The sequence below is a fragment of the Onychomys torridus genome, chromosome 14 (assembly GCF_903995425.1).
Source record: "Onychomys torridus chromosome 14, mOncTor1.1, whole genome shotgun sequence".
In the NCBI taxonomy this organism is placed as follows: Eukaryota; Metazoa; Chordata; class Mammalia; order Rodentia; family Cricetidae; genus Onychomys; species Onychomys torridus.
The window spans coordinates 72,887,946-72,911,696 of NC_050456.1; the positions used below are offsets into that span (position 1 = coordinate 72,887,946).

Sequence of the window (23,751 nt, forward strand, 5' to 3'; positions counted from 1 at the left end):
AAGTTTGAGAAAGAGAGATCCAAGAGGGTCAGCCAGAGGCCAGGTATGGTGGCACTTCTGGAGCCCTCTGACTGAGGTGGATGTGGGCTGTGAGGGAGAAACGTGCCAGGGCAAATGCTCTCTGCTTGTCTCTCTTTCAGATGGCTTGGCTGGGCGAGATTCCTGCACTCCCTGTTTTTGGAGATGGATCCAATGTCATTCCAGCCATTCATATTCTTGATCTAGCAGGGTAAGAGTTCTCCCAGAAGTGTGATTGTCCTGGGTGATTAATATGTGTAATTAATCTTCAAAGTCACGGGGCCGAGACCCTCACCTGTAGTGTTGGATTCACTCCTCACGACCCCCCATGCAGAAGGCACTTAGCACCGCCATTTTGTGCCCGATGAGACATTGCCCACCCAAGTCTCCACGCTTCTGATCACACTCATAGCTTCATCCCTTAGGGACTCCTTCAGCAGAAAAACAGCTCTGGAAAAGAAAGGGTTTGGGGTGCACATTCTGAGTCACCCGTTGATTGCTTCTTCCCTTTGTCTCAGACAAGATGGGTGTCAATGTCATGCCTACTGCCAAAGTTCCAGAAACTAGTCAGCCAACTGTAAGCCTGAAACCCCCCAACTTCCTTGGAGACAGAGTCTTACTCTTTAGCTCATCCTCCTGCCTCAGCCTCCCCACTGGGAGGAATTCAAATCGAATACAAATCTAACAAGGAAATAAGAAAGCAGTCTATCCTAAGGCCATGGCCTGTGAACACGGATTCCAGTTCCCCTAAGTGAAGGGTTGGGCAAGGGAAGAGGTCACATGGGCTTTCATAGCCTCAGAACAAAGGAAATCATAAATCAGCATATTCAATAAGTACACTGTTCCTGAATTAAACAGGTGACAGGAATATAAAAAAAAAAATCTTTCCTATAGTGAGCAGATGTTATCTTATAGTTACCTTTGTTGTAGGGTTGGAGAAGACTAGAGATCAGTAAAGCCTAGTGACGAATTCCATTCCAGGAGGCTTACCTAATAGACAGGAGAATCTTGGGATATAGAGGTAAAAAGTGAATGGTCCTTTCTCTCCCAAGGGCCTGAAGAAACTTTAGCTCTGGATATGCAACATTCCAACCCACATCAGGCCCCACATGGTGCTTTCTTGGGGGGTGGGGGGTGGGGGGTGGAGACCACAAGTCCACAGGCTTTTCACACAGAGGTTGTCTCTTCAGCCTCACACTTGACCTGAATTTCCCACACTCCACAAGGCTCCCAGCCCAGCCCAGGTGATACTGACCCAAGCAACAGGGTGGGTGGGTGGTTCACTGCTCTTGGAGTACCAGCCTCGCGTCTCAACAGCCAGGGTGCTACTCTGCCCTATGGGCTGGCCTCCCAGGGGCTGGCTCCAGAGTTCCAGGTTTTCCCTCTCTTGTGGGTGGAAATCATTCTGGACACACAGACTGAACTTCGGGGCCACAGCTCAATGTGGGTCCCTCTATGCCCTGAACCTAAGTGGTTTCTATTATTATTCTGAAAGCAGGGTCCCTGGAATGATATAAATTCCAGACTTTGCAGCACATACATCCAGCCCATCTGGCCATGCATGCATGAGACCCCAGGAGGAAGAGTTCAAGACCAGTTCCAGGCTAACCTGGGCTAGACAGCAATATCCTTTTATTCTCCCTCCCGCCTCGGGAAAAACCTAGATTTGCTGCCCTAGTCAACATTAACTTAAAGAAAGAAGTGGCCTTCTCATCACAGAAGTTTTCATTATGTCACCGGGTTTATTTGTTTTGTTTTGTTGGTTTTTTTGAGACAGGGTTTCTCTGTGTAACAGCCCTCTCCTGGAACTCTTGTAGACCAGGCTGGCCTCGAACTCACAGAGATCCGCCTTCTGAGTGCTTGGATTAAAGACATGCACCACCATGACCAGTTAATATCTTACTTATAAACAGATAAGTTACAGGATGATTTTTCTTCCTTTTATGGCATCATGGAAGGACTTTGGGCCTTTTCAGTGACATTTTCTTTCTTCCCGCACATTTCTTTGAAGGTTGTGGATTATTTAGCAGAGGAAGGATAGCTAGAAGCTACAATCCTCTTGAGATGTTAATATAAAATAGGTGTGAAATGAACATTCATTATTATTGCTTTTTTGGTTTGGTTTTGTTTTTTAAGACAGGGTTTTCTGTGTTAGCCTTGGCTGTCCTGGAACTCACTCTGTAGACCAGGCTGGCCTGGAATTCACTGAGATCCGCCGACCCCTGCCTCCCAAGTGCTGGGATTAAAGGCTTGTGCCTCCACCGCCCAGGGCCAGGGGTAGAACCCAGGACCTGGCATGGGCTAGACATGCCCTCTACCGTGAGCTAAATGAGCAGTTAGATGTGCATACTTGCATTTCCTTTTCCTGAAGAGGAAGCTAACGGTGGGTGAGGGTAGAACCAACAGGCCACTGCAGTAGACTTCTAATCTGTGTTGTTTCTAGAAATCTGTAGATCTGCTCAAACCCCTGTTCTGCCTCTCACCATGACGTCTCTCATTATCAAAAGAGGACAGTCACAGCATCGGTCTGACAGGGCTGTTAGGAGGATTCCATGGCACCTACCTGTGAAGCCCTTGGCAAAACAAAGTCCTGTAGCAGCCAGAAGCCCTGTCAGTCACTGATTCAGATCACCTGCACATGACTTCACCTCCGCATGACTTCATTACGACAGCTGCCATATCTTGACTCTGTGTCTCACTTTCCAGATCACTGACCCCAAACACAGTTGTGACTCACATGAGCCTCTGGGTGGACGAGCCTTCCTGATGAGTCACAGTCAGGTCTTCTTAGAGTTGGGGTGGTATACTTAAAGAGACCAGGTTGTACCTGGGTTTGTGGTCCTGTAATGCCAGTTACTGGGGAGTCTGGGGCATGAAGATCAAACATTCAGGGCCTTCCTGAGCTACATAGCAAGTATAAGGCTAGCCTGGGGAATTTAGTGAGATTCTGTCTCAAAATAAATAAAAAAATAGAAAAGAAGAGGGCTAGGGATATAGTAGGTCAGTGGTAGCATGCCTGACAGCATGTGCAAGACCTTGAGCTCAACCCCTAGTGTAATAAATAATAATAATAGTAATAATAATGATGATGATGATGATGATGATGAGTGGTAGAGCGCTTGGCCCTGGGTTCAATCCTCAGCGCAAAAAAAAAGAAAAAAAGAAAAAAGAAAAGAAAAGAAAAAGAAAAAGAAACAAACAAAGAAATAGAAAAATATGCAAGAAAGAAAACAGGTTCTGGTCAAATGTATCTGTCGCAGATCTGGCTCTCTCCCAGGAATTACTTAGTCTGGGAAATGTTGCCTAACTTCTTAACCCTCCCTTCATCTGTAGACTGAAGATATTGGTCCTGCCTCTGATCTTGGTGAACATTAAGTGAGGCTGCTTATCAAAGTACCAAACACCTGCCTGGCCTGTGGGGTGGAGTTCCGTGTATCTCATTGTCTTTCCTGTCTGATTATTGTGCCCGTTGCTCTACAGAGTGATACAGAACGTCATAGACCACATGCCGAAGCTTCACTACCTGGTGGCTGTGGACGAGTCTGTCCACACCCTGGAAGACATTGTCAAGGTACAGTGGTCTGTGTCCTCACACCCCTGTGATGTGACCTAGCTTAAATAGCTCTACCCCGTAAATGACGGTTACTAATTTCCTTGTGCTAACAGGGCTTGGGAACACATAACACAGAAGGTCCTTAAACTTCAAACTGACTATCTGAGGGGGCTGGAGAGTTGGCTCAGGGGTTAAGAGCACGGGCTGTTCTTCTAGAGGACCACGGTTCAATTCCCAGCACCCACAGCTCACAGCTATCTGTAACTCCAATTCCTGGGGATCTGACACCCTCACACGGACATACATGAAATAAAAAAATAAATAAATCTTTTTTAAAACTTGGTGATCTATAGCTTCAGCCTAAGTGTTGGGAAATTACTACCCAAATGATCTTTGTCCAGTACGTGCGTGTGAGAGCAAGAAAGACCACCAGGGTCCAGGATGAGGGAACAGAGATCACAATAGGTACACAAATGACATCCCGGAATCTGTGGACAATTGGCCTGCAGGACTGATAGAGACCAGATCGCCAAACTGGCCCTTCGAGGCTCTCTAGACAAAGGTCCGGCTGTTCCAAATAGCACAGCAGCTTCATAGCTTAGCTGGCTGAGCTGCTGTGGCCTCTTCTGGCCTTTGCTCGGCTTCTCTGTACTCACCAGTAAGATTCAGATCCAGGATCTTCCTCTGCAGCCTTTCTGCCTTCTTCTCATGTCCCTCTCGGATCCAGTGTCCCCAGCCCCTCTGTAAAAATATTATTACATTATTTATTATGCACCATGCACATGCATGCCACCTTGCACAGGTCAGAGGACAACTTCTGGGAGTTGGTGTTTTTCTTCCACCATATGGAACCCAGGGATCGGGCTTAGACTGTCAGGCTTGGTGGCAAGTGCATTAACTAGCCCAGAGTTGCCTCTCCTCCATGTTTGTGTTAGTTTGTGTGGGTTGCTGTAACAAAATATACGTACTAGCAAACTAGAGCTGGGCATGGTGGTGCACACCTTTAATCCCAGCACTGGGGAGGCAGAGGCAGGCGGATCTCTGTGAGTTCGAGGCCAGCCTGATCTACAGAGCAAGATCCAGGACAGGCACCAAAAGTACACAGAGAAACCCTGTCTCGAAAAACCAAGAGAGAGAGAGAGAGAGAGAGAGAGAGAGAGAGAGGGAATTCTCCCGAGATCTTTTATGAGGCCACTCCTTTCCTTCTCCATCATGATCTGGCACCTCCCCTCAGCTCCTCACACCATCACCTTGAGGGTTAAGATTTCAATATGTGAATGGGGAGGGGAGGGGAGGGGAGGTAGAGGAGGGGACGGGAGAGCACATTCAGACTGCCTAAAGATAAAATTACTGGCAAATTTGTTGATAGAACTAATTGACTTTTGTTCTTTTTTTTTTTTTTTTTTTTTAGATTTATTTATTTATTATGCATACAGTACTCTGCCTGCATGTGTCCCTGCAGGCCAGAAGAGGGCACCAGATCTCATTACAAGTGGTTGTGAGCCACCATGTGGGTGCTGGGAATTGAACTCAGGACCTCTGGAAGAGCAGCCGGTGCTCCTAACCACTGAGCCATCTCTTTTATTTTATTTAATTTATTTTTTTTTTTTTGAGCTGAGGATCGAACCCAGGGCCTTGCGCTTGCTAGGCAAGCGTTCTACCACTGAGCTAAATCCCCAACCCTGGCTTTTATTCTTTATTCATGAATTTGGGCAATGAGAGCCCCCACTGAGCAAAGACAGAACAACAGAGTTTGAAGGTTGTCACCCCCCCACACACACACATACACCCATTTACCCACCTGCACACAGAACAATAGAAAAAAAAGCTGTCTGGGTAAAGGGGTCACCTAAGACCATTGGAAAACACAGATATTTGCATTATGATTTGTAATAGTGACAAAATTACAGTTATGAAATAGCAATGAAAATAGTTTTATGGTTGGGGGTCATCACAACATGAGGAACTGTATCAAAGGGTCACCATATTAGGAAGTTGAGAACCACTACTCTAAGGGTTAAAACAAAAGGAATTTCCAGTTTGGGGGAGAAAAAAAAGGTCTGCTGTGGGATATGTCCCTTGGGAGATGTGCGCAGCATCCTTAGGTTTCATTTGCTTATGTAACCCTTAGCTTGCTCTGATCTGTTGGGGCTAGTGCAGGAGCTCAGTCTAAAACACTGGGTCTCTCATGTGTGTAGTAGACAGAAGCACAGACTCCCTTTGCTGGACTGCAGACACTCCCAGGACAGTGATCTGTGCACAAGTCTGTCTCCTTTCTGGAACTCGGTGGACCCTGATGGCGGAGACCAAGCCTTGTGCTTCTTTGCCTTCCTGGTGTTTCAGAGCCCATCAGTGAGTGGATGCTCTGTGGACTATTCTGAAAATGCCTCTTAGTATGTGTTCTTGGTAATGTTCACATTCACTTGAGATGTTTTGTGCAAAACCTTGTAAGCAAACCAAATAATACCTCTGTTTCTCCCTAACAGTGCATCAGCAAAAATACTGGCCCTGGAAAAATCCAGAAAGTACCCAGAGAAAATGCTTTTCTAGCAAAGGACTTGACAGTCAGTATTTAAAAAAAAAAATTTTTTTTTTTTTTCAAAAATTGTCTTCCTAATGTTGAAGGAGCAGAATGGGGTGGGTGGGTGTTGTGGATTAGAGAGACTGTTTCCCTCTATACTTATTTTTTGGGGGTTAACCATGAGGTGGCATTATTCAAAAAAGTAGATGCTAGCTGGAATGGCAATGAGTGCTTGTAATCCCCACACTCAAGTAGTAGAGAAAGATAGATCAAGAGTTTAAAGGCATATCATTAGTTCTAGGCCAGCCTGGGCTATGTGGGACCCTGTCTCAAGCAAACAAACAAAATAAAGACAAAATATATACATTAAACAATAAAATGTTTTGAAGGGCTAGGGTCAGGTTTGATGGGCACATACCTGTAACCCCAGCAACTAGGGAGGCTGAGGCAGGAGGATCTGAGTCCATGGCCAGCCTGGGCTACAGAATGAGCTCAGTGTTAGCCTGCATGACTAAGTGAAATCCTTAATCAAAATAACAACAAGAAGGCTGGGGAATTAACTCAGTGGAGTACTGCCTCTCGTGTAAGGCATTGGCCAAAACACCACACAGCAGAGTGGAAGTCTCAGAAGGCTAAGGGTGGAGCTGAGTTGTGAAGCAATTGCTTAGGATAAGCAAGGCCCCCAGATTCCCTTGCCAGCATTGAGGGTGGGGTGGGGCCAAGGATAGACATGGTAGTATATAACTGTGATTCTAGACTTGGGGATTGAAAACAGAAGAATCAAGAGTTATCCTTGGCTACATAGTGACTTCAAGGCTAACCTGGGCTAGTGAGTCCCTGTCTTAGGATAGAAAGGAGAAATGAATGAATGGAAAGGGAAGGAGAGAGAACTGGAAGAGAATCTTAGCTTGGACTTCCAAGGTCTTCCTATTCTTGAGCTGTTTGTCCAACCAAAGGAAAAGCTGCCTGCTCTAAAGGACAGATTGGAAGACATTTAAAAATGTCTCAGGGTAGCCAGGCGGTGGTGGCACACGCCTTTAATCCCAGCACACTCGGGAGGCAGAGGCAGGAGGATCCCTGTGAGTCTGAGGCCACCCTGGTCTACAAAGCAAGTTCCAGGGTAGCCAGAGCTACACAGAGAAACTTTGAGGCTGGAGTTCATTGGTAAAAGAGTATAGGTAAGGTCCTGTCCCACCCCATCACTCCACCCCAACGTCCACCCCTCAGCCCCAGGACAAAGACACAGGCATAAATAAACAACAGGTGTTCTGTAAACACTCAGTGCCAATTGGCTCTCCTGTTCAGTGAATGGACACTGGCATTCCTTAACTGTAGCGATTTTTGTCTGATGGTAAGGAGGCAAACCTTTGCTTTTCCCTAACCCTCAGCAACAGCATCTCGACCACTTACTGGTCAACCTGAGGATGGAGGCGCTGTTTGTGAAGGAGAATTTCAACATCCGCTGGGTTGCCCAGTCAGGATTTGTGGAGAACATCAGCAGCATCCTCAAAGAGTACAAGCAAAGCCAAGGATTATTGGTAACTATGGCCACTTACTGTTTTAGGTTTCTGATACAAGCAGAGTGAATGGAGCTCACCAACAGGAGTGTTTGCATTTTAAAATTTCCACACAATTTGTTCACGTTCAACACGTTCCTCCAGTCCTGCTATAATCTGCACATGTATTGCATTAAAATTTATGTGCCAACCTATCAGGGGGGACCCTAGGATTGGTTTTACCCAATCACTGGGCGAGCTTTAGTGAAACATTTTACTGTTAGGTTAAGAAACAAACAAACAAAAAACAAACCTGTGAGCCAAACTTAAGACAATTCAAAGTGAATATCAATAATAACAAACTGGTCATATAAACAAATGAGTAGGTTGTTACTCTGTTTTAGTCCTGGATAAGGTCAACCTGCCCCAGGAAGAAGGATTCACTCTTGGTATACTAGCAAAAGGAGGCACACCAACCTGCCCAGTTGATAGCTGGCTCCAGGTGCTGGTGACTACACCAAGCCCATCTAATGGTCCAGCACCTTACCCTGCCTCCATCACTGTTCGACATCTTGCTACTTGCCTATCATCCCTCACCACAAGGGACCAGTCACTTAACTCACTGCACTCAGATCCACTCTTGTGTTCATGCTTATCTCTTCACTAGTGTCTTTGACTATCACAGGGTAACTGCAAAGTTCTGGGTGAAATTATGCATACCGACACAGCCATCGGAAATTCTTTCCATCATTGTGGTTCTAAAGTATGACTTGCAAAACGCTAGTCCACAGTTTCACAACTCTTTGGACCATTTTGAAAGAAATTATTATTTGTTATTGCTATTTTTATTTCTGTTTGATGTAAATATTTACTAACTGCTTATGAATGCCATAGCATCTCAGCTTCAGGCAAGTCTGCCTTCCTTCCTCCCTCCTTTCCTTCCTCCCTTCCTTCCTCACTTCCTCCTCCCTCTCACCCTTCTATATTTTGTTTTTAAAACAAGATCTTGTGTTGTAGGCCAGGCAGCCTTGAACTCTCTAACCTTCTCAAACAGGAAAAAAGTAGTGTTTTTAACAAAATGATCAGGAGGCAGAAGCAAGATGTTCACAAGTTCAAGGCCAGGCTCGGCTACATAGTGAGAACTTGTCTGAAATAAATAGATGATAGAAGATAGATAGATAGATAGATAGATAGATAGACCTTTTTAAATCAAAATATATAAATTTTATATTTTTGAAGACCAAGTTCAGTCCAAAGACAATCTAAATGATAATGTAGAGCCCTATATACTGGACCATTAAGTAATTCTTTTTTTTTTTTTAAATTAATTTATTTATTTATTTTTGGTTTTTCGAGACAGGGTTTCTCTGTAGCTTTGGAGGCTGTCCTGGAACTCGATTTGTAGACCAGGCTGGCCTCGAACTCACAGAGATCCACCTGCCTCTGCCTCCCGAGTGCTGGGATTACAGGCGTGCGCCACCACTGCCCAGCCCATTAATTAATTCTTGTGTCAAGGACAAATAAAATTAGTGGCATGTAAAGCCTAGTCACCTTTAGGCATTCCTGGGCACATATTTTCTCTCCCTATTTCTTATTTATTTGTTTGTTTGTTTATTTTTAGGCAGGGTCTCACATAACACACTCTGGATTCTCCCTCACTAAGGTTGAGCCTGGCCTTGACCTCTTGATTATCTTGCCTCCACTTCCCAAATGCTGGGATGACTGGCATGTACCATCACACCCACTTCCTGAGCATGGCTTGTTGAATGTCCTATTCCCGCCCCACCCCCATGGCTGAGCAGAGATGTTATTACATCCTCATGGAGTGAATGACTCTGAGCCACCTGACTAGGAGGCAGAGGCAGACACTTTCAGGATGACGAGGTATTGACCACAGTGGCAGGGAGTGGAAGCAGAAAATCTGGAGTCTGGTTGAGTTGCTGAAGTCAGACAACAGGGTCCAGAGACAATGAAAAGAACGCAGTCCTGAAATACCACCTCTTCTAGCTCCAGAGCCCTAAGACATGGGTTCTCTGTTCTTTTGCAGCCAATCAAGATCTGCATCCTTGGTCCTCCTGCTGTGGGAAAATCCAGCATCGCCGAAGAATTAGCCAAGTACTACAAACTACATCACATCAAAATAAAGGATGTGATTTCCGAAGCCATAGCCAAATTGGTAACACGTCCAGCTACTTCTCTGATACTCTTTCCATTCACAGAATGTGTTCCTGAGTAAATAAGCAAGTGACTAACTCAGAATGTCAAAGAAATTGATTATTTTAATTGGATTTTGTTGCTGGTCCCAGTTATGAAAAATGGAGAACCCCACGGGACTCTCTGTCTTCTGTATGATGGAGGCAGTTATGGGGCTGTGCTTGGAGTTCTGCCTCCAGCCACTCCCAAAGTACATCTATCTTATCTTCTCTCTGCTAGCTAAAATATTTTTAGTTTAGGTTTGTTTTGTTTTTAACCTTACTGTATTTTTCTCTGTCTAGTATCAGGCTATTTACTATCTTTTTTTAAAAAAACAATTTTGTTAGGAATGGTAGAAAACAAGATATGTTTCCATAAATAGTTACGAAAGGTCATTTTGGGGACTGCTAGAGATCAAACCCAGGGCTTTGTACATGATAAGCATGTGATGTACCACTCAGCTACACCCTTAGTCTAAAAAAAAAAAATCTTGATTTTTTTTATAAAATGTGTTTCTGTCAAGTAAGATACAATCTAGGTGCTGGGGAGATAGCCCAGCAGTTAAGACACTTGCTTATAACCTCTTGTAACTCCAGCTCCAGGGGATTTAATGCCCCCTTCTGTCCTCCATGGGTTCTGTGCTCATGAGCATAGACCCATACACAGACACACTCATATACCGATAATTGAAAATGGTCAAGGGGTTGGGGATTTAGCTCAGTGGTAGAGTGCTTGCCTAGCAAGCGCAAGGCCCTGGGTTCAATCCTCAGCTAAAAAAAAAAAGCCGGGCGGTGGTGGCTCATGCCTTTAATCCCAGCACTCGGGAAGCAGAACCAGGCGGATCTCTGTGAGTTTGAGGCCAACCTGGGCTACCAAGTGAGTTCCAGAAAAGGCACAAAGCTACACAGAGAAACCCTGTCTCAAAAAACAACAACAAAAAATGGTGGTGCATGCCTTTAATACCATATAATGGGGAAGCAAAGACAAGTGGCTCTCTTCGAGTTCAAGGACAGCCTGATCTACACAGGGAGTTCCAGGTCAGCAAGGTTTGGATAGTGAGACCTTGCCTCAAATTAAAAAAATAATTGAAAAAAAAAAAAAGGCACAATCTAGTGCCTTGGAGAACTGCTGACTCCCAGGCAGTTGTGGAGTTAACACGGAATATACTGCTGTTCTCCTAAAAGGAGAGTTAAGGAAAGCCCTAAGGCCCTTATCCATCTTGGTCAATGCACACACACCATGCAGACTTTTGCACGATGCCTGTTACTAGGTACACTCCCAACTTAGACTTTTTCCAGGATCACTAGCCAGACTGTTAGTGACACACTCATCGGTGTTGGGCATGATCAACTTGATTATCCTTGTGGCTTACAGGAGGCGATTGTTGCACCCAAGGAGGCAGTAGAAGGAGAAGAGGAAGGTGAAGAGGAGGAAGAAGAAGAGAATGTGGAGGATGCCCAGGAGCTCCTAGATGGCATCAAGGACAGCATGGAGCAGAATGCAGGTGATGCACAGATAGCCAATGGGGCAAGAGCTGTGCCAGGCTAGCACAGGAGCTGCTTGGGTTTTCAGTCTGGTTATTAAATGCTGCTGGTGGGCTGGAAAGATGGCTCAGTGGTCAGGGGCTTTGGCTGCTCTTCTAGAGGACCCCAGTTCGGTTCTCAGTGCCTACATACAAATGTCACCCTCTGTAACTCCAGTTCTAGGGGACCTGATAACTTCTTCTAGACTCTACACATACTGCCCTCACATGCTCAGATGCACACTCAGACACACACACCCGTAAATAAAAACAAAACTAAAATCTTTCCTTTAAGCTGTCTGTTTGCAAAAGTGAAGTGCTACAAAAAATATGGTAACAATAAGAAATTCAGTTCATAATCTCATCTCTCAGAAAAAAATATTGTCAATATTTTGGTAACTATCTGATAATTTCCTAATTAAAAGAAAAATCAGGAGTTGGCAGCATAGCTCTGTGATAGAGCACTTTCTTAGTGTTCATAAAGGCTTTGGACCCCAGCATCACTAAAACATGAGTCTTCTAAATGGATGGACTAGAAAATATCATCCTGAGTGAGGTATCCCAAACCCAGAAGGACAAACATGGTATGTACTCACTCATAAGTGGATTCTAGATATAAAGCAAAGAGCAATCAGATTGCCACCCACAGAACCATGGAGGCTATATATATAGCAGGGGGGACCCTAGCATGACTGTGGATTATAAGTTTTGGTTTTACTTAATTACTGAACAAGCCTCAACAAAACATTTCACTATTAAGATAAGAATTTATACTGTATCAAGCTGATAATAGAAAAATAACTAAATTGATTAATTAAAAATAAAATAAAAAGTAATAATAATAATAATAATAATAATAATAATAATAATAATAAAAACCATGAGCCTTCTTTAACATAGGGATTCTCTAGCATCATCCACAAAGCAAGCTAAGTGTAATCAGTGCTTGGGACTCCCACCTCATCAGGCTCTCAAGTGGCCTTCTTGTTGTATTGCCCCTTATTCTGCTCTTGCTGGTTTCTATTTCTGATGCTCCAGGGTTGGGTGGTGCTAAGTGGAGACTAGGTGACAGGGACATGGCATCCTCCCATAGCAGAAGGCACTGGAAGCATGCTGTTCTTTTCTATGTGGCCTTCCATGGACCAAGACTCATCCCCTGTGTGTCCTCGGGCACAGGCACCGACTGCCCTCCTTGGTTCTCTAGGACAATGGGTCTCAACCTTCCTAATGATACAACCTTTTAATACAGTTCTTCATGTGATGACCCCCAACTATAAAGCTATTTTCATTGCTACTCCATAAATGTAATTTTGCTACTAAAATGAATCATGATGTAAATATATGATATACAGGATATGTGATATTCAACCCCTGTGAAAGGGTCTTTCAACAGGCAAAGGGGTCATGACCCACAGGTTGAGAACCACTGCTACAGAGATTTCTTCTGGAATACCACACCTTTGGCACCAAGATGGGCCTCTTCCCAGCTAATCACATCCACAGTAGTCAGGAAACAAAGGGAGTCCCCAGGCAGACGCTCGACCTTGGCGGCTCACACACAGCAGATCCCAGTATATGCCCCGGAGGTAATAACACTTGTGAAAAGTTGGAGAAGGCTGTGCATCACACTGGCCATTTGGGGAAGATAGAAAATGAACAGTTCATCTTATCTTCCAGCTACTGGCACTACTTTATATCTAGAGGAACCCGGGGCAGGGCAGAGGTATGTATGGTTAAGCAGCCTTGGTCTCCATGTGGCCTGGCAAATGACCTATACTTGGGTTCTTTAGGATAGAATGTAGAAATCCTTGTCTCCAGAGAGACAAATCCATTCCCATAAAATGACGGTCTCTGCTTTGGGATGATCTCTAAGATCTGTCTGTGAGGTTCTACTGTTTCCAGACCCAAGGTGACTGCAGGTTCAGGACAACTCTTGTCTTTGTGTCCTCAGCCTTAGAAGTGGGGGTGAGATAGTGTGGGTGTTGGTAGTTCTTAGAGGGGTGCTTTGAATGGTTAGACACCTCTATCTGCGGAGTTCAGCGGGAGTCTGACCTAAAGTACAGAAGACAGATGTGCAGTGAAGGTAGAGATGCCAGCCTTCTAGTCCACTAAGTACCTGCTATCCCAGCTGTGGCACTGACTACATGACATCCTGGCCGCCTGCATATCCCACCCAGTGGATGCACCACTACCCAAGGCCCTCTGATTGCTTACAGAGTATGTATTCTGGCTCTAGGCCTTTACTGTCCAGTTTGTTACATGCCCTTGACCTTTGTTGTTGTCATTTTTGTTTTTTAAAACAAAGTTCCTCTGTGTAGCCCTGGCTGTCCTGGAACTCACTCTGTAGACCAGGCTGTCCTCGAACTCAGAGATTCCCCTGCCTCTGTGAGTGTGCCACCACTACCTTTAAAGCCTATAGCCCTTCTAGCCTTTCTCTTAAGTCCAGGCAGGTTCTCTCTCTCTCTCTCTCAAAAGATTTATTTATTTATTAGGTATACAGCATGTATGACTGCGGGCCAGTAGAAGGCGCCAGATCTCATTACAGATGGTTGTGAGCCACCATGTGGTTGCTGGGAATTGAACTCAGGACCTCTGGAAGAACAGTCAGTGCTCTTAACCTCTGAGCCATCTCTCCAGCCCCCACTCTTTCTCTCTTGTCCTAAGCCAGCCTGATCTGGGAGAGAATGGGTTTGAACATAGGTACCTAAGTGTTCACTTAAACAAGCTGATTAACCTTGTTTCTGCTTTGCTGTGAGATAGCCCATGAGGCAATGAAGTTTAGATAGAGATTTCACAAGGGAAATGGGGGGCACAGAAAACACAGGCTAATAGTTGGAGGTACAATGAGACTTCTGCCTTGCTCATGAAGCCTTTTGAAACTATGGTCTGGCTGGCTTTCCCCACAATCCTAGCTCTCCCTCTTTGGAGATGGGAAATCCCTCAAGATAAGACATTCTTAGGCAGAGAGCAGTGGGGGGTGGGGACTAGAAAAGGAAATTTGTCAGGATCACAATTTGTTGGAGAACTAACAGGTATACGTGATGGCTGGGGGTTTAGGAGCCCAAACAGGCCACTGGGCGCAGTCAAATGTGCAGGCTCTGGAGAAGAGGCATGGGTGTCCCATCCTCAACCTACAGGATGAATCAAAACGGTTTTTATATTGCCTTGTTTTGGTGTTTTAAGATAGTCTCTCTATATAGCCCAGGCTGTCCTCAAACTCACTATTCTTCTGCGTGGCCTCTTCTAGTTGGCACCCCAGTGCACATACCACTTCTACAAAATGAGAATAATTTATCCAATCTTCTCTCACTCTAGGAAGATCTTTGTTAATTTCTCAAGTGTGACAGGTAGCTTTAATTGTCAACTTGGCACAGCCTAGAATCTCCTAGGATGAGAGTCCTGATGAGGGATTCCCTAGATCAGGTTGGACTGTGGGTGAAGAGACTGTTTTGGGGTGCTCCCCTCTGGACCCTGATGCAGACCACACCCAAAGACCAATTCCCAAGCATAACTAAATGCAAAGAGATCCTTTATGATGCAAGGCAAAGAGATAAGGTGGCTGAGTCTGAATTGGGCAGAAACAGCAGCAAATAGATTTGCAAGTGTTAAATCTAAGAGGGAAAAAAAGGGAGGTCCGTGTAAGAATGAGCTAGGATGTGTTGGTAAGTTCTGATTGGATATTTTATTTAGATTAGTCCAAATAATGAATTTTGGTTGCTGAACCTTAATGTTTTGATAGTTGGGCCTTGGTGATCAGCCTCAGAAATGAGTCAGTGGCCAAATAAAGGAATAAACCTTGGTGGCTAGCTTTAGGAATGCAATCTTTTTTATTATTTATTTTTAATTACACTCACGATATTCATTAATTACACTCATGACATTAATTACATTTGTGGTATTCATTGATTACATTCGTAGTATTCATACAATAATTGTATTTATGACATTCATTAATTACATTAATTGTATTGATTTATTACATTCATGATATTATGTGGAATGTAACCTAATAGTTTAGCAAGGCAGAGAAAGATAAAAGGCAAAACCTGTGGGTGCGGGCTGGAGAGATGGCTCAGAGGTTAAGAGCACTGACTGCTCTTCCAGAGGTCCTGAGTTCAATTCCCAGCAACCACATGGTGGCTCACAACCATCTGTAATGAGATCTAGTGCCATATACATGCTGTATACATAATAAATAAAAAAATCTTTAAAAACAAAAAACCCCTGTGGGTGCCACGTTTGCCATCCATGGGCCGGCTAGAGCCCTTCAGTGGGTATGTCTGGGAGATTGTCTTGAGTATTAAATGATGTGGGAAGACTCAGCCCTCTGTGGGTGGCATCAACCACTAACTTAGGCGAGGGATTCAGGACTATATAAGCATAGAGAGAGCTAAGTATTATCATGCATGCATGCATTCATTGCTCTCTGCTCTTGACTGTGGGTGTTCCTACCACTGTGGTCCCCCCCCCAATGATGGACCATAAACCATCTCCCCCTAAGTTCCTTTGCTTAGATATTTGCAGGAACGAAACCAGGATGTCAAGCCTGTCCCCAAATCCCTCTTGTCTGTGTTTACTGGAACTGAGAATGTGAACCTTGAGTATGTTTGAACAAAACAAGACCTTTGAACCCTCTGCAGGGACAGGTGTCCAGAACACCTGGGGAGCTCGCTCTGCCCTCACATGACCCCTCTCTGTTCCAATGTCCAGCAGCACAAGTTTCACAGCCCCACAGGGAGGTACCTCAAGGCCCCAGGCGTATCTCCCCAACTGCCCTTCAGCCAGGGTGAAGCTATGGATCTTTTCTTTTTGTTTTTTTGTTTTGTTTTGTTTTTCAAGACAGGGTTTCTCTGTAGCTTTGGAGCCTGTCCTGGACTAGCTCTGTAGACTAGGCTGGCCTCAAACTCACAGCCCTAGCTGTCCTGAATCTCACTATGTAGACCAGGCTGGCCTTGAACTCAGAGATCCACCTGCCTCTGCCTTGGGAGAGCAGGGAGTAAAGGTGTGCGCCACCACCGCCCAGCTGCCATGGACTGATTCTTTGTGCTCACTTACTTCACCTTTGTCAAGACAGCTGAGTTTGTTTGTCAGGATTTATCTGAGATTTTTAAACTAAAAAGGGACCAATGTTCACACTCTTGTCTGTTTCACATCTTCCCCGTACATGGCTAGCATCTACTTTTAAACCCCATTTTAGTAATTATGAATGTGGGTTAATAGTAACATTTTAATTATTACTAATATTGAAAAAGATAGACTGAAAATTAAAAAAAAAGAAACCCAGGGTAGTAGTTTAAAAGCTGTGTCCAATTGGGTTTCTGATAGTTAAATGGTGCTGTCGGGTGGCATTGGTTACCAGTGGAAAAGTCACGGGCCATGGCCACAACTACCAGAGATACAAAGAGCTTTATTAGAAAGAAGCCAAGCCTGGACAGAAAGGAAGATGGCAGGAGCAGAGAGAAAGCAGAGAGAGAGAGGGGTCTGTGTCTGGCTTTTTTTTTTTTGGTTTTTCGAGATGGGGTTTCCCTGTGTAGCTTTGTGCCTTTCCTGGAACTCACTTGGTAGACCAGGCTGGCCTTGAACTCACAGAGATCCGCCTGGCTCTGCCTCCCCAGTGCTGGGATTAAAGGTGTGCGCCACCACCGCCCAGCTGTGTCTGGCTTTTTAAGGTGGGTATGGTGGGTACATAGTAGCCAGCTCCCCTTGATGACGTAAGACACCAGACCCCAAGCTTATGTGCCCGAGTGACAGCAGGTTCCTAAGAGTTTCACTCATTCATTTTAAAGCAGACAGGCCCAGTATGGAAAGCAGTGTGGGAATTCCTAACATAGTGAAAGATAGATGGCCAGGTGTGGTGGCTCACACGTGTAATCTTAGCACTGGGGAGTTTGAAGGAGGATCATGAGTTTCAGGTCAGCCTGAGGCAAACAAAAGGGTGGGGGAAGGGAGGCTGGAGAGGTGTCTCAGGTGGTACAGCTGCCTGCTGCACAAACGTGAAGACCTGACCTCAGACTCCTGGCACAATCTGTAACCCCAGCATGGCAGGGGATGGGGGGGGGGCGCTGGTGACAGATGGGTCCTTAGAGCTGGCTAGCCAGCCAGCTACCCAAATCAGGGACCTCCAGGTTCAGTGAGAGACCCTGTCTCAAAATATAAGGTGGAAAGTGGGCGTGATAGCACACACCTTTAATCCCAACACTCAGGAGGCAGAGGCAGGCAGATCTCTGTGAGTTCAAGGCCAGCCTGGTCTACAAAGCTAGTTCCAGGACAGCCAGAGCTATAACAAGAGAAACGCTGTCTTGAAAAACCAAAGTAAAAATAGATAGATAGATAGATAGATAGATAGATAGATAGATAGACAAACAAACAAATTAATAAGTAAGTAAATAAATAAATAAAAAGAAGTCAAATACAGAGGGAAAAATATAGAAGTTGAAGAGAGGAGAAGACAAAAAAACACAAAATGAGGGGTCTGAGTGGTGGCTCAGTGGTTAAGAGCACTGACTGCTCTTGCTGGGTTCAGTTCCCAGCACCTACATGGTGCTCACAACCATCCATAACTCTGGCTCCAGGGGATCTGACACCTTCTTCTGACCTCCACAGGCACCAAGCACATGTGTAGTATACATACACGCAGGCCAAAACACCCATATGCATAAAATTTAAAAAAACAAACAACTTATATGCAAGATACAGATGGTTGTGCATTGCTATGTGGATGCTGGGAATAAAAAACCAGGGCTCTCTGGAAGAGCAGCCAGTACTCTTAACTGGTGAGCATCTCTCCAGCCTCCAAAATAAGTATTTTTGGTTTTGTTTTATCTGAGATGAGAGACATGTTCATCTGCCCCTCCACTGTAACCATACCGTTTCCTGCATGCCTCCCATGCATTGAGCTGTGACCCTCACGTGTACATAGTAACATTTATCCATGAACAAATAAACATAAAGGGGCAGTCCCCTGTCTCAGAGCTCCACATTGACCAAAGGTGGTGAGTTATCTCTAGGGAAGTCCTAGTGGTCTAGAGAAAGACACTTAGGCAATTCCTTAGTGTATGCCTCTGTATCACTTTTCTGTTGCTGGGATGAGATGGTCAAGGCATCTTATAACTTCCTTGGATTTACGGTTCCCGAGGGGTAAGAGCCCATCGTGGCAGGGAGACATGACAGCAAGCAGGAAGTGGAGAGTTTATAGCTTCAAATCCAAGCAGGAAGCAGAGGGAGAGCAGGGAGTGAGGCAAGACTATAAACACCCAAAGCCCACCCTCCAGTCATCCATACCCTCCAGCAAGGCTGAACCTCCAAAAGGTGCCACAACCTCCCAAACAGCGCCACCAACCGGGGACCAAGGGTTCAAACATCCATGCCTGTGGGGGACATTCCTCATTCAAACCACTGCACTCTGTTATTCCACAAGGACGAAAAAAGCTACAGGAACCCCTTTCTCACTTCCTGGACACACCTCTCTTTTGACTCGGTAGAAGGTGATGGCAACCCTTCACGTTTAAAACAAAACAGGCAAGTAGGTGAGGATCTCAGCTAGATAACTGTAACCCTGCGGGGAGGGGATCGAGGGCGGAAACAGGAAGGTGACTGGAGCGTGCTGACTGCCTCAGGGGAATCAGGCGGAGAGACAGAGCAGGACGCATAAGTCTTCCTCTGGACTCCGTATGCACAGGTACGCCCACCAGCACACATGCGTTCCCACACACACACACATACATCGACATACTTTCATACATACCAAATAGAAATAAATAAATAAATATACCCTGTAGAAAATGAAAACCGACTGCTTAAATAAAGTTCGTGTTCAAATGTTAATAAGTCCCATTTTTTTTTTTTTTTTTTTTTGGTTTTTCAAGACAGGGTTTCTCTGTGTAGCTTTGTGCCTTTCCTGGAGCTCACTCTGTACACCAGGCTGGCCTCGAACTCACAGAGATCCACCTGCCTCTGCCTCCCGAGTGCTGGGATTATAGACGTGTGCCACCACTTTGATTTTTGAAGTTTGGGTTTATTTCTTTACTTATGTCTTTGTACCACTACAAACCTTCCAGGAAAGTTGTGTTGATCATTAGGGGGAATTTGGTTATGCTGAACAATACCTTTATCCTCTTTTGTCCATTTAAGTCTCTGAAGGACAAGATTTTCTAGATCTTTTCTACCTAGTGACCTGCGTGAGACTCAAAAGTAGAAGAAAGGAGAGTGTTTTGGTTTTCTTTGTTTTTGTATATTTTGTTTGTTTGTTCATTATGAGGCAGGGTCTCATGTAGACAAGACTGGCTTCAAACTGGCTACATGGTGAAGGATGGCCTCGGACTCTGATCCTCCCTCCCCCCTGCTCCTGAGTGCTAGGATCACCATTACGCCCTGTGTGTGGTGCTGGGGATCAAACCTGGAGTCTAGTGTATACTGCACAAACATGCTATCACTTAGACTATAGCCACGTTCCTAATTAGATTTTGTGAGACATGGGTTTATATATATATGTGTGTGTGTATGTGTGTATATGTATATATATATGTACTCCAGGCTGGCCTGGAACTCACTATGTAGCCTAGATTGGACTCAAACTCATGATTCTCCTGCCTCAGCTTCTTGCCACCCCCAGGCCCGCCGGGGACGCCACACCCAGTTTGAAAGATATTTTAATGAGATCACTTTATTATCACTAGTAGAACAATAACTGAATGGAAGAAAAAAAAAGAAATTAAAAAGTAAGGACTTGACTGCTCCTAGGTATGGTGGAGGAGAAGGCTTATTGTACATAAAGGAAGAGCATAGCCAGAGACAGAGACATCTGGAGAGCGCAGAGTGACCATGACTATGAGGCTGGCCCTGTGAGGAGGTGGGGGGAGGAGAGAGCCAGGAGACTAGGAGAGTAAAGGGTGAAGGAAAGGACCAGGTACAGGTATAGTCCAAAATGGCTGGATTATACAGGGGAGGGCAACTGGGAAAAGAGCAGCCTAGCTCCTGGGCTGGAGATTCCTGGGTGTGAAGCATGCCAGCCAGACCTGTAACAGGTAGAGAGTGAGGGATGCTGGGAGAACCAGGAGGCCAGATCTGCTTTGCTATATTAAATAGACACCTCAGTTAAGTTTGTCCTGGGTTTGAGACCGAACAAGTGGCCCCAAACTATTTGTTTTACATCCTAGACTCCTCAATAAGCTGAAGGCGCTGTTTGTGCCCTGGGAATGTCTTTGGGGGCTTGCCAGACTCACACCACCTTTGTAAGACAGGCTGTGCCTGAATGTGACCACAGCTATGGGTGGTAGGTATTGGGTGGTAGCTGGCTGTGGAGGTGTTGCAGCACACTGTTATTTCCCACTGTAGAGCAGACACCCTCTCAATTGTTCCTACCTAGCCGTTTCCAGGAACCCTGGGTTGGGTCTAAAGAAAGAACTGACCAAAGGGCATAGGTCAGAAATGTGACCTAGAGAAGAGGGTGTGGGGGTAGGGCTGAGCACATTCTGACTGCAGCTTTATTCTCCTTTACATGCTAATTTTATTCACTATTATTCAGGGTTCTGGGGCTAAACCCAGGGTCTTCCTCACTCTATGCCAGGCAGGCACTGAGCCTGTAAGCTCTGCCCGCTCGGCCCTTTTCAAAAGCCTTTGAAAGTCAGCTTCAGTTTGCTGTTCAGATCTAGCAAATATTTATTGAGCACCTACTTTTGTTGGGGAGGGGTAAGGTGAGGGTATTGTAAAACCCAGGGCCTTGCCCATACTAAACACATTCCCTACCACTGAATTACAGCCTCAGCCTGAGTATGTAAGTATGTTCCCTCTCTCTCTCTCTCTTTTGATTTTTTTGTATTTTTTTCTTTTTGTTTTTCAAGACAGGGTTTCTCTATGTAGCCTTGGCTGTTCTGGAACTCGCTTTGTAGACCAGGCTGGCTTCGAACTCACATAGAACCACCTGCCTCTGCCTCCTGAATGCTGGGATTAAAGGAGTGAGCCAGCACCGCCCGGCCAGCAAAATACTTGAATACTGTCTCACTCAACAGAAGTATTTATTACTATGTATTAAGGTATAATTTAAAAATAGAACTTATGGACAGTGGGATGGCGCAGGGGTGGGGGATGGGGGGTGGGGGGTGGGGGGGGGGGGGGGGGGGGGGGGGGGGGGTAAAGGCACCTGCTGCTGAGCCTGGCAACCTGAGTTCTACCTCCTCTAGGACTCATGTGCTAATAGGAGAGAATTGACTGCCACAAATTGTCCTTTGCCCTCAACATGCACCACGTGACATGTGTGTGTCCACACACACACACACACACACACACACACAAATAAATAAATAAATAAATAATAATAATAATAATAATAATAATAATAATAATAATAATTTTTAAAGGAGAGGGCTGGAGAGATGGCTCCGCATTTTAGAGTACATGCTGCCCTTGAAGAAGCTCCCAGGACATTGGGCAGCTTACAACCACCTGTATAACTTTAGCTCCAGGGGACCCAACACCTTCTGTCCTCAAGGGACATGCACACACACACATGCACATACATTAAAAATAAAAGTGGGGCTGGAGAGATGGGCTGCTCTTCCAGAGGTCTTGAGTTCAATTCCCAGCAACCACATGGTGGCTCACAACCACCTGTAATGAGATCTGCTGCCCTCTTCTGTATACATAATAAATAAATAAATCTTAAAAAAAAAAATAAAAATAAAAAAATAAAGTAAAACCAGAGGAAATTCTTCAAGTAGGCAGGACCTGATGCTGGTCCACTCACTCAGCTTCCCCACAAGTTGTATCACAGGTTTCCTAACTGTGGGTGGTACCACCTGCACTTGCTCTTTCTTGTAGACCAGTTCACTGCTACCTTGAGTATGCACTCAAACATGTCATGCTCAGAAATAAAACAACAGGGCTTGTTTTCAACTTTAAGGGCAAAAGAAAGGGTCTTCAATAACATTTTTGCCTACACAACAGTTCTCAGGTGAGTTTAGAGCATCACCCTGTGTAAATGGTATGTCATAGTAACATACACGTATGCATTTTTTAAAATCAGGTCGGCTAGAAGATCAATATATAATTCGATTTATGAAGGAAAAGCTCAAATCTATGCCTTGTAAGAACCAAGGTTACATTTTGGATGGCTTCCCAAAGACCTATGATCAAGCAAAAGACCTGTTCAACCGTAAGTGTGGGTGCTCTCTCTCTATTCAACTGTAAGTGTGGGTGCTCTCTCCCTGTTCAGCCATAAGTGTGGGTGCTCTCTCTGTTCTACCATAAGTGTGGGTGCTCTCTCTGTTCAACCGTAAGTGTGGGTGCTCTTTCTGTTCTGCATGTTTAGGCTCTCAAAACCTTAGTATTTTGTTTGTTTTCTTAAATCTGTGTTGATTTATTTTTCCCCCCTTTGGTTTTCTGAGACAGTGTTTCTCTGCGTAGTTTTGGTTCCTGTCCTGGAACTCGCTTTGTAGACCAGGCTGGATTCAAACTCACAGAGATTTGTTGGCCTCTGCCTCCTGAATACTGGGATTAAAGGCATGCAACACCACCACCTAGCTAAATTTGTTTTTTTTTTTTTGTTTTTTTTTTTTTTTAATTTACTTTGTTCTTATTTATTTATTTTGCATCCTTACTGTTTGGATAAATGGTTTACTATTTTTGTTTGTTTTGGTTTGGTTTGGTTTTAGTTTTTCAAGACAGGGATTCTGTGTGTAGCCTTGGTTGTTCTGGAACTCAAACAGATCCGCCTATCTCTGCCTCCTGAGAGCTGGCATAAAGGAGTGTGCCTCCACTGCCCGGCTCCTGCCTTACTTTTCATTTTTTGAGAAGCTCAGGCTGACTTTGAACTCCCCCACTTTGTAGTAGTGAGTAGCCTCGAGCTCCCCTGAACCTTCTGCCAATGCCTCCAAGTGCTAGGACGACAGTCCTGCCGGCATGCTCAGCTTGGCTTATGTTTCTAGGTACTTTTTTTTTTTTTTAATTTATTGCATTTATTTACTGTGGAGTCAGTTTTTGAGGTGATTGTGCCATGGCATGCATGTGAGGTCAGAGAAGAACCTGCAGGAGTAGGTTTTCTCTTTCTGCCCTGCAAGTTCTGGGGATGGAATCTGGGATGTGGAGCCGTCCTGAAACCCTTTGTATCTTGTTTTACTGTAGCATAAACACTGAGCAGAAGCTCTACCCTCTTAACACTGCACCCTTTCATCGGTTTGTCTTATGGTGAGCTAGCGCAGAGCACATCATTCAAGTTCTATCTGACATGGGAGCTTGGACTCCTGTGACAAGGAAGCTCAAACCCCAGTGTTCTAAGATCTAGATGTGACTCTTCCCACACTTGTCAGTGTGGAAGTAGTCTGTGGATGGTAGCTGGTTCATCTCATGATAGAGTACAGTGCCACTGTCATCTGCTGCTCCCATCCACAGCCCAAGACGGTGACCTCAGACCACCCTTACAGCAGTTACATGCACATCTTCAACTCCGCACCAC

At 45.0% G+C, this 23,751-nt stretch overlaps 1 protein-coding gene across 1 annotated transcript in view; it reads left to right on the top strand.

Annotated features, from left to right (window-relative positions):
• Positions 1 to 23,751, top strand: part of Ak7 (adenylate kinase 7) — an 80,220-nt gene that overhangs the window by 31,535 nt on the left and 24,934 nt on the right. Inside the window, exons 7-13 of the mRNA XM_036206314.1 lie at positions 141 to 229; positions 3,499 to 3,589; positions 6,058 to 6,135; positions 7,481 to 7,630; positions 9,636 to 9,764; positions 11,156 to 11,285; positions 22,324 to 22,452. Coding sequence (XP_036062207.1) covers positions 141 to 229; positions 3,499 to 3,589; positions 6,058 to 6,135; positions 7,481 to 7,630; positions 9,636 to 9,764; positions 11,156 to 11,285; positions 22,324 to 22,452 — 796 coding nt within the window. The remainder of the gene's footprint in view (positions 1 to 140; positions 230 to 3,498; positions 3,590 to 6,057; positions 6,136 to 7,480; positions 7,631 to 9,635; positions 9,765 to 11,155; positions 11,286 to 22,323; positions 22,453 to 23,751) is intronic.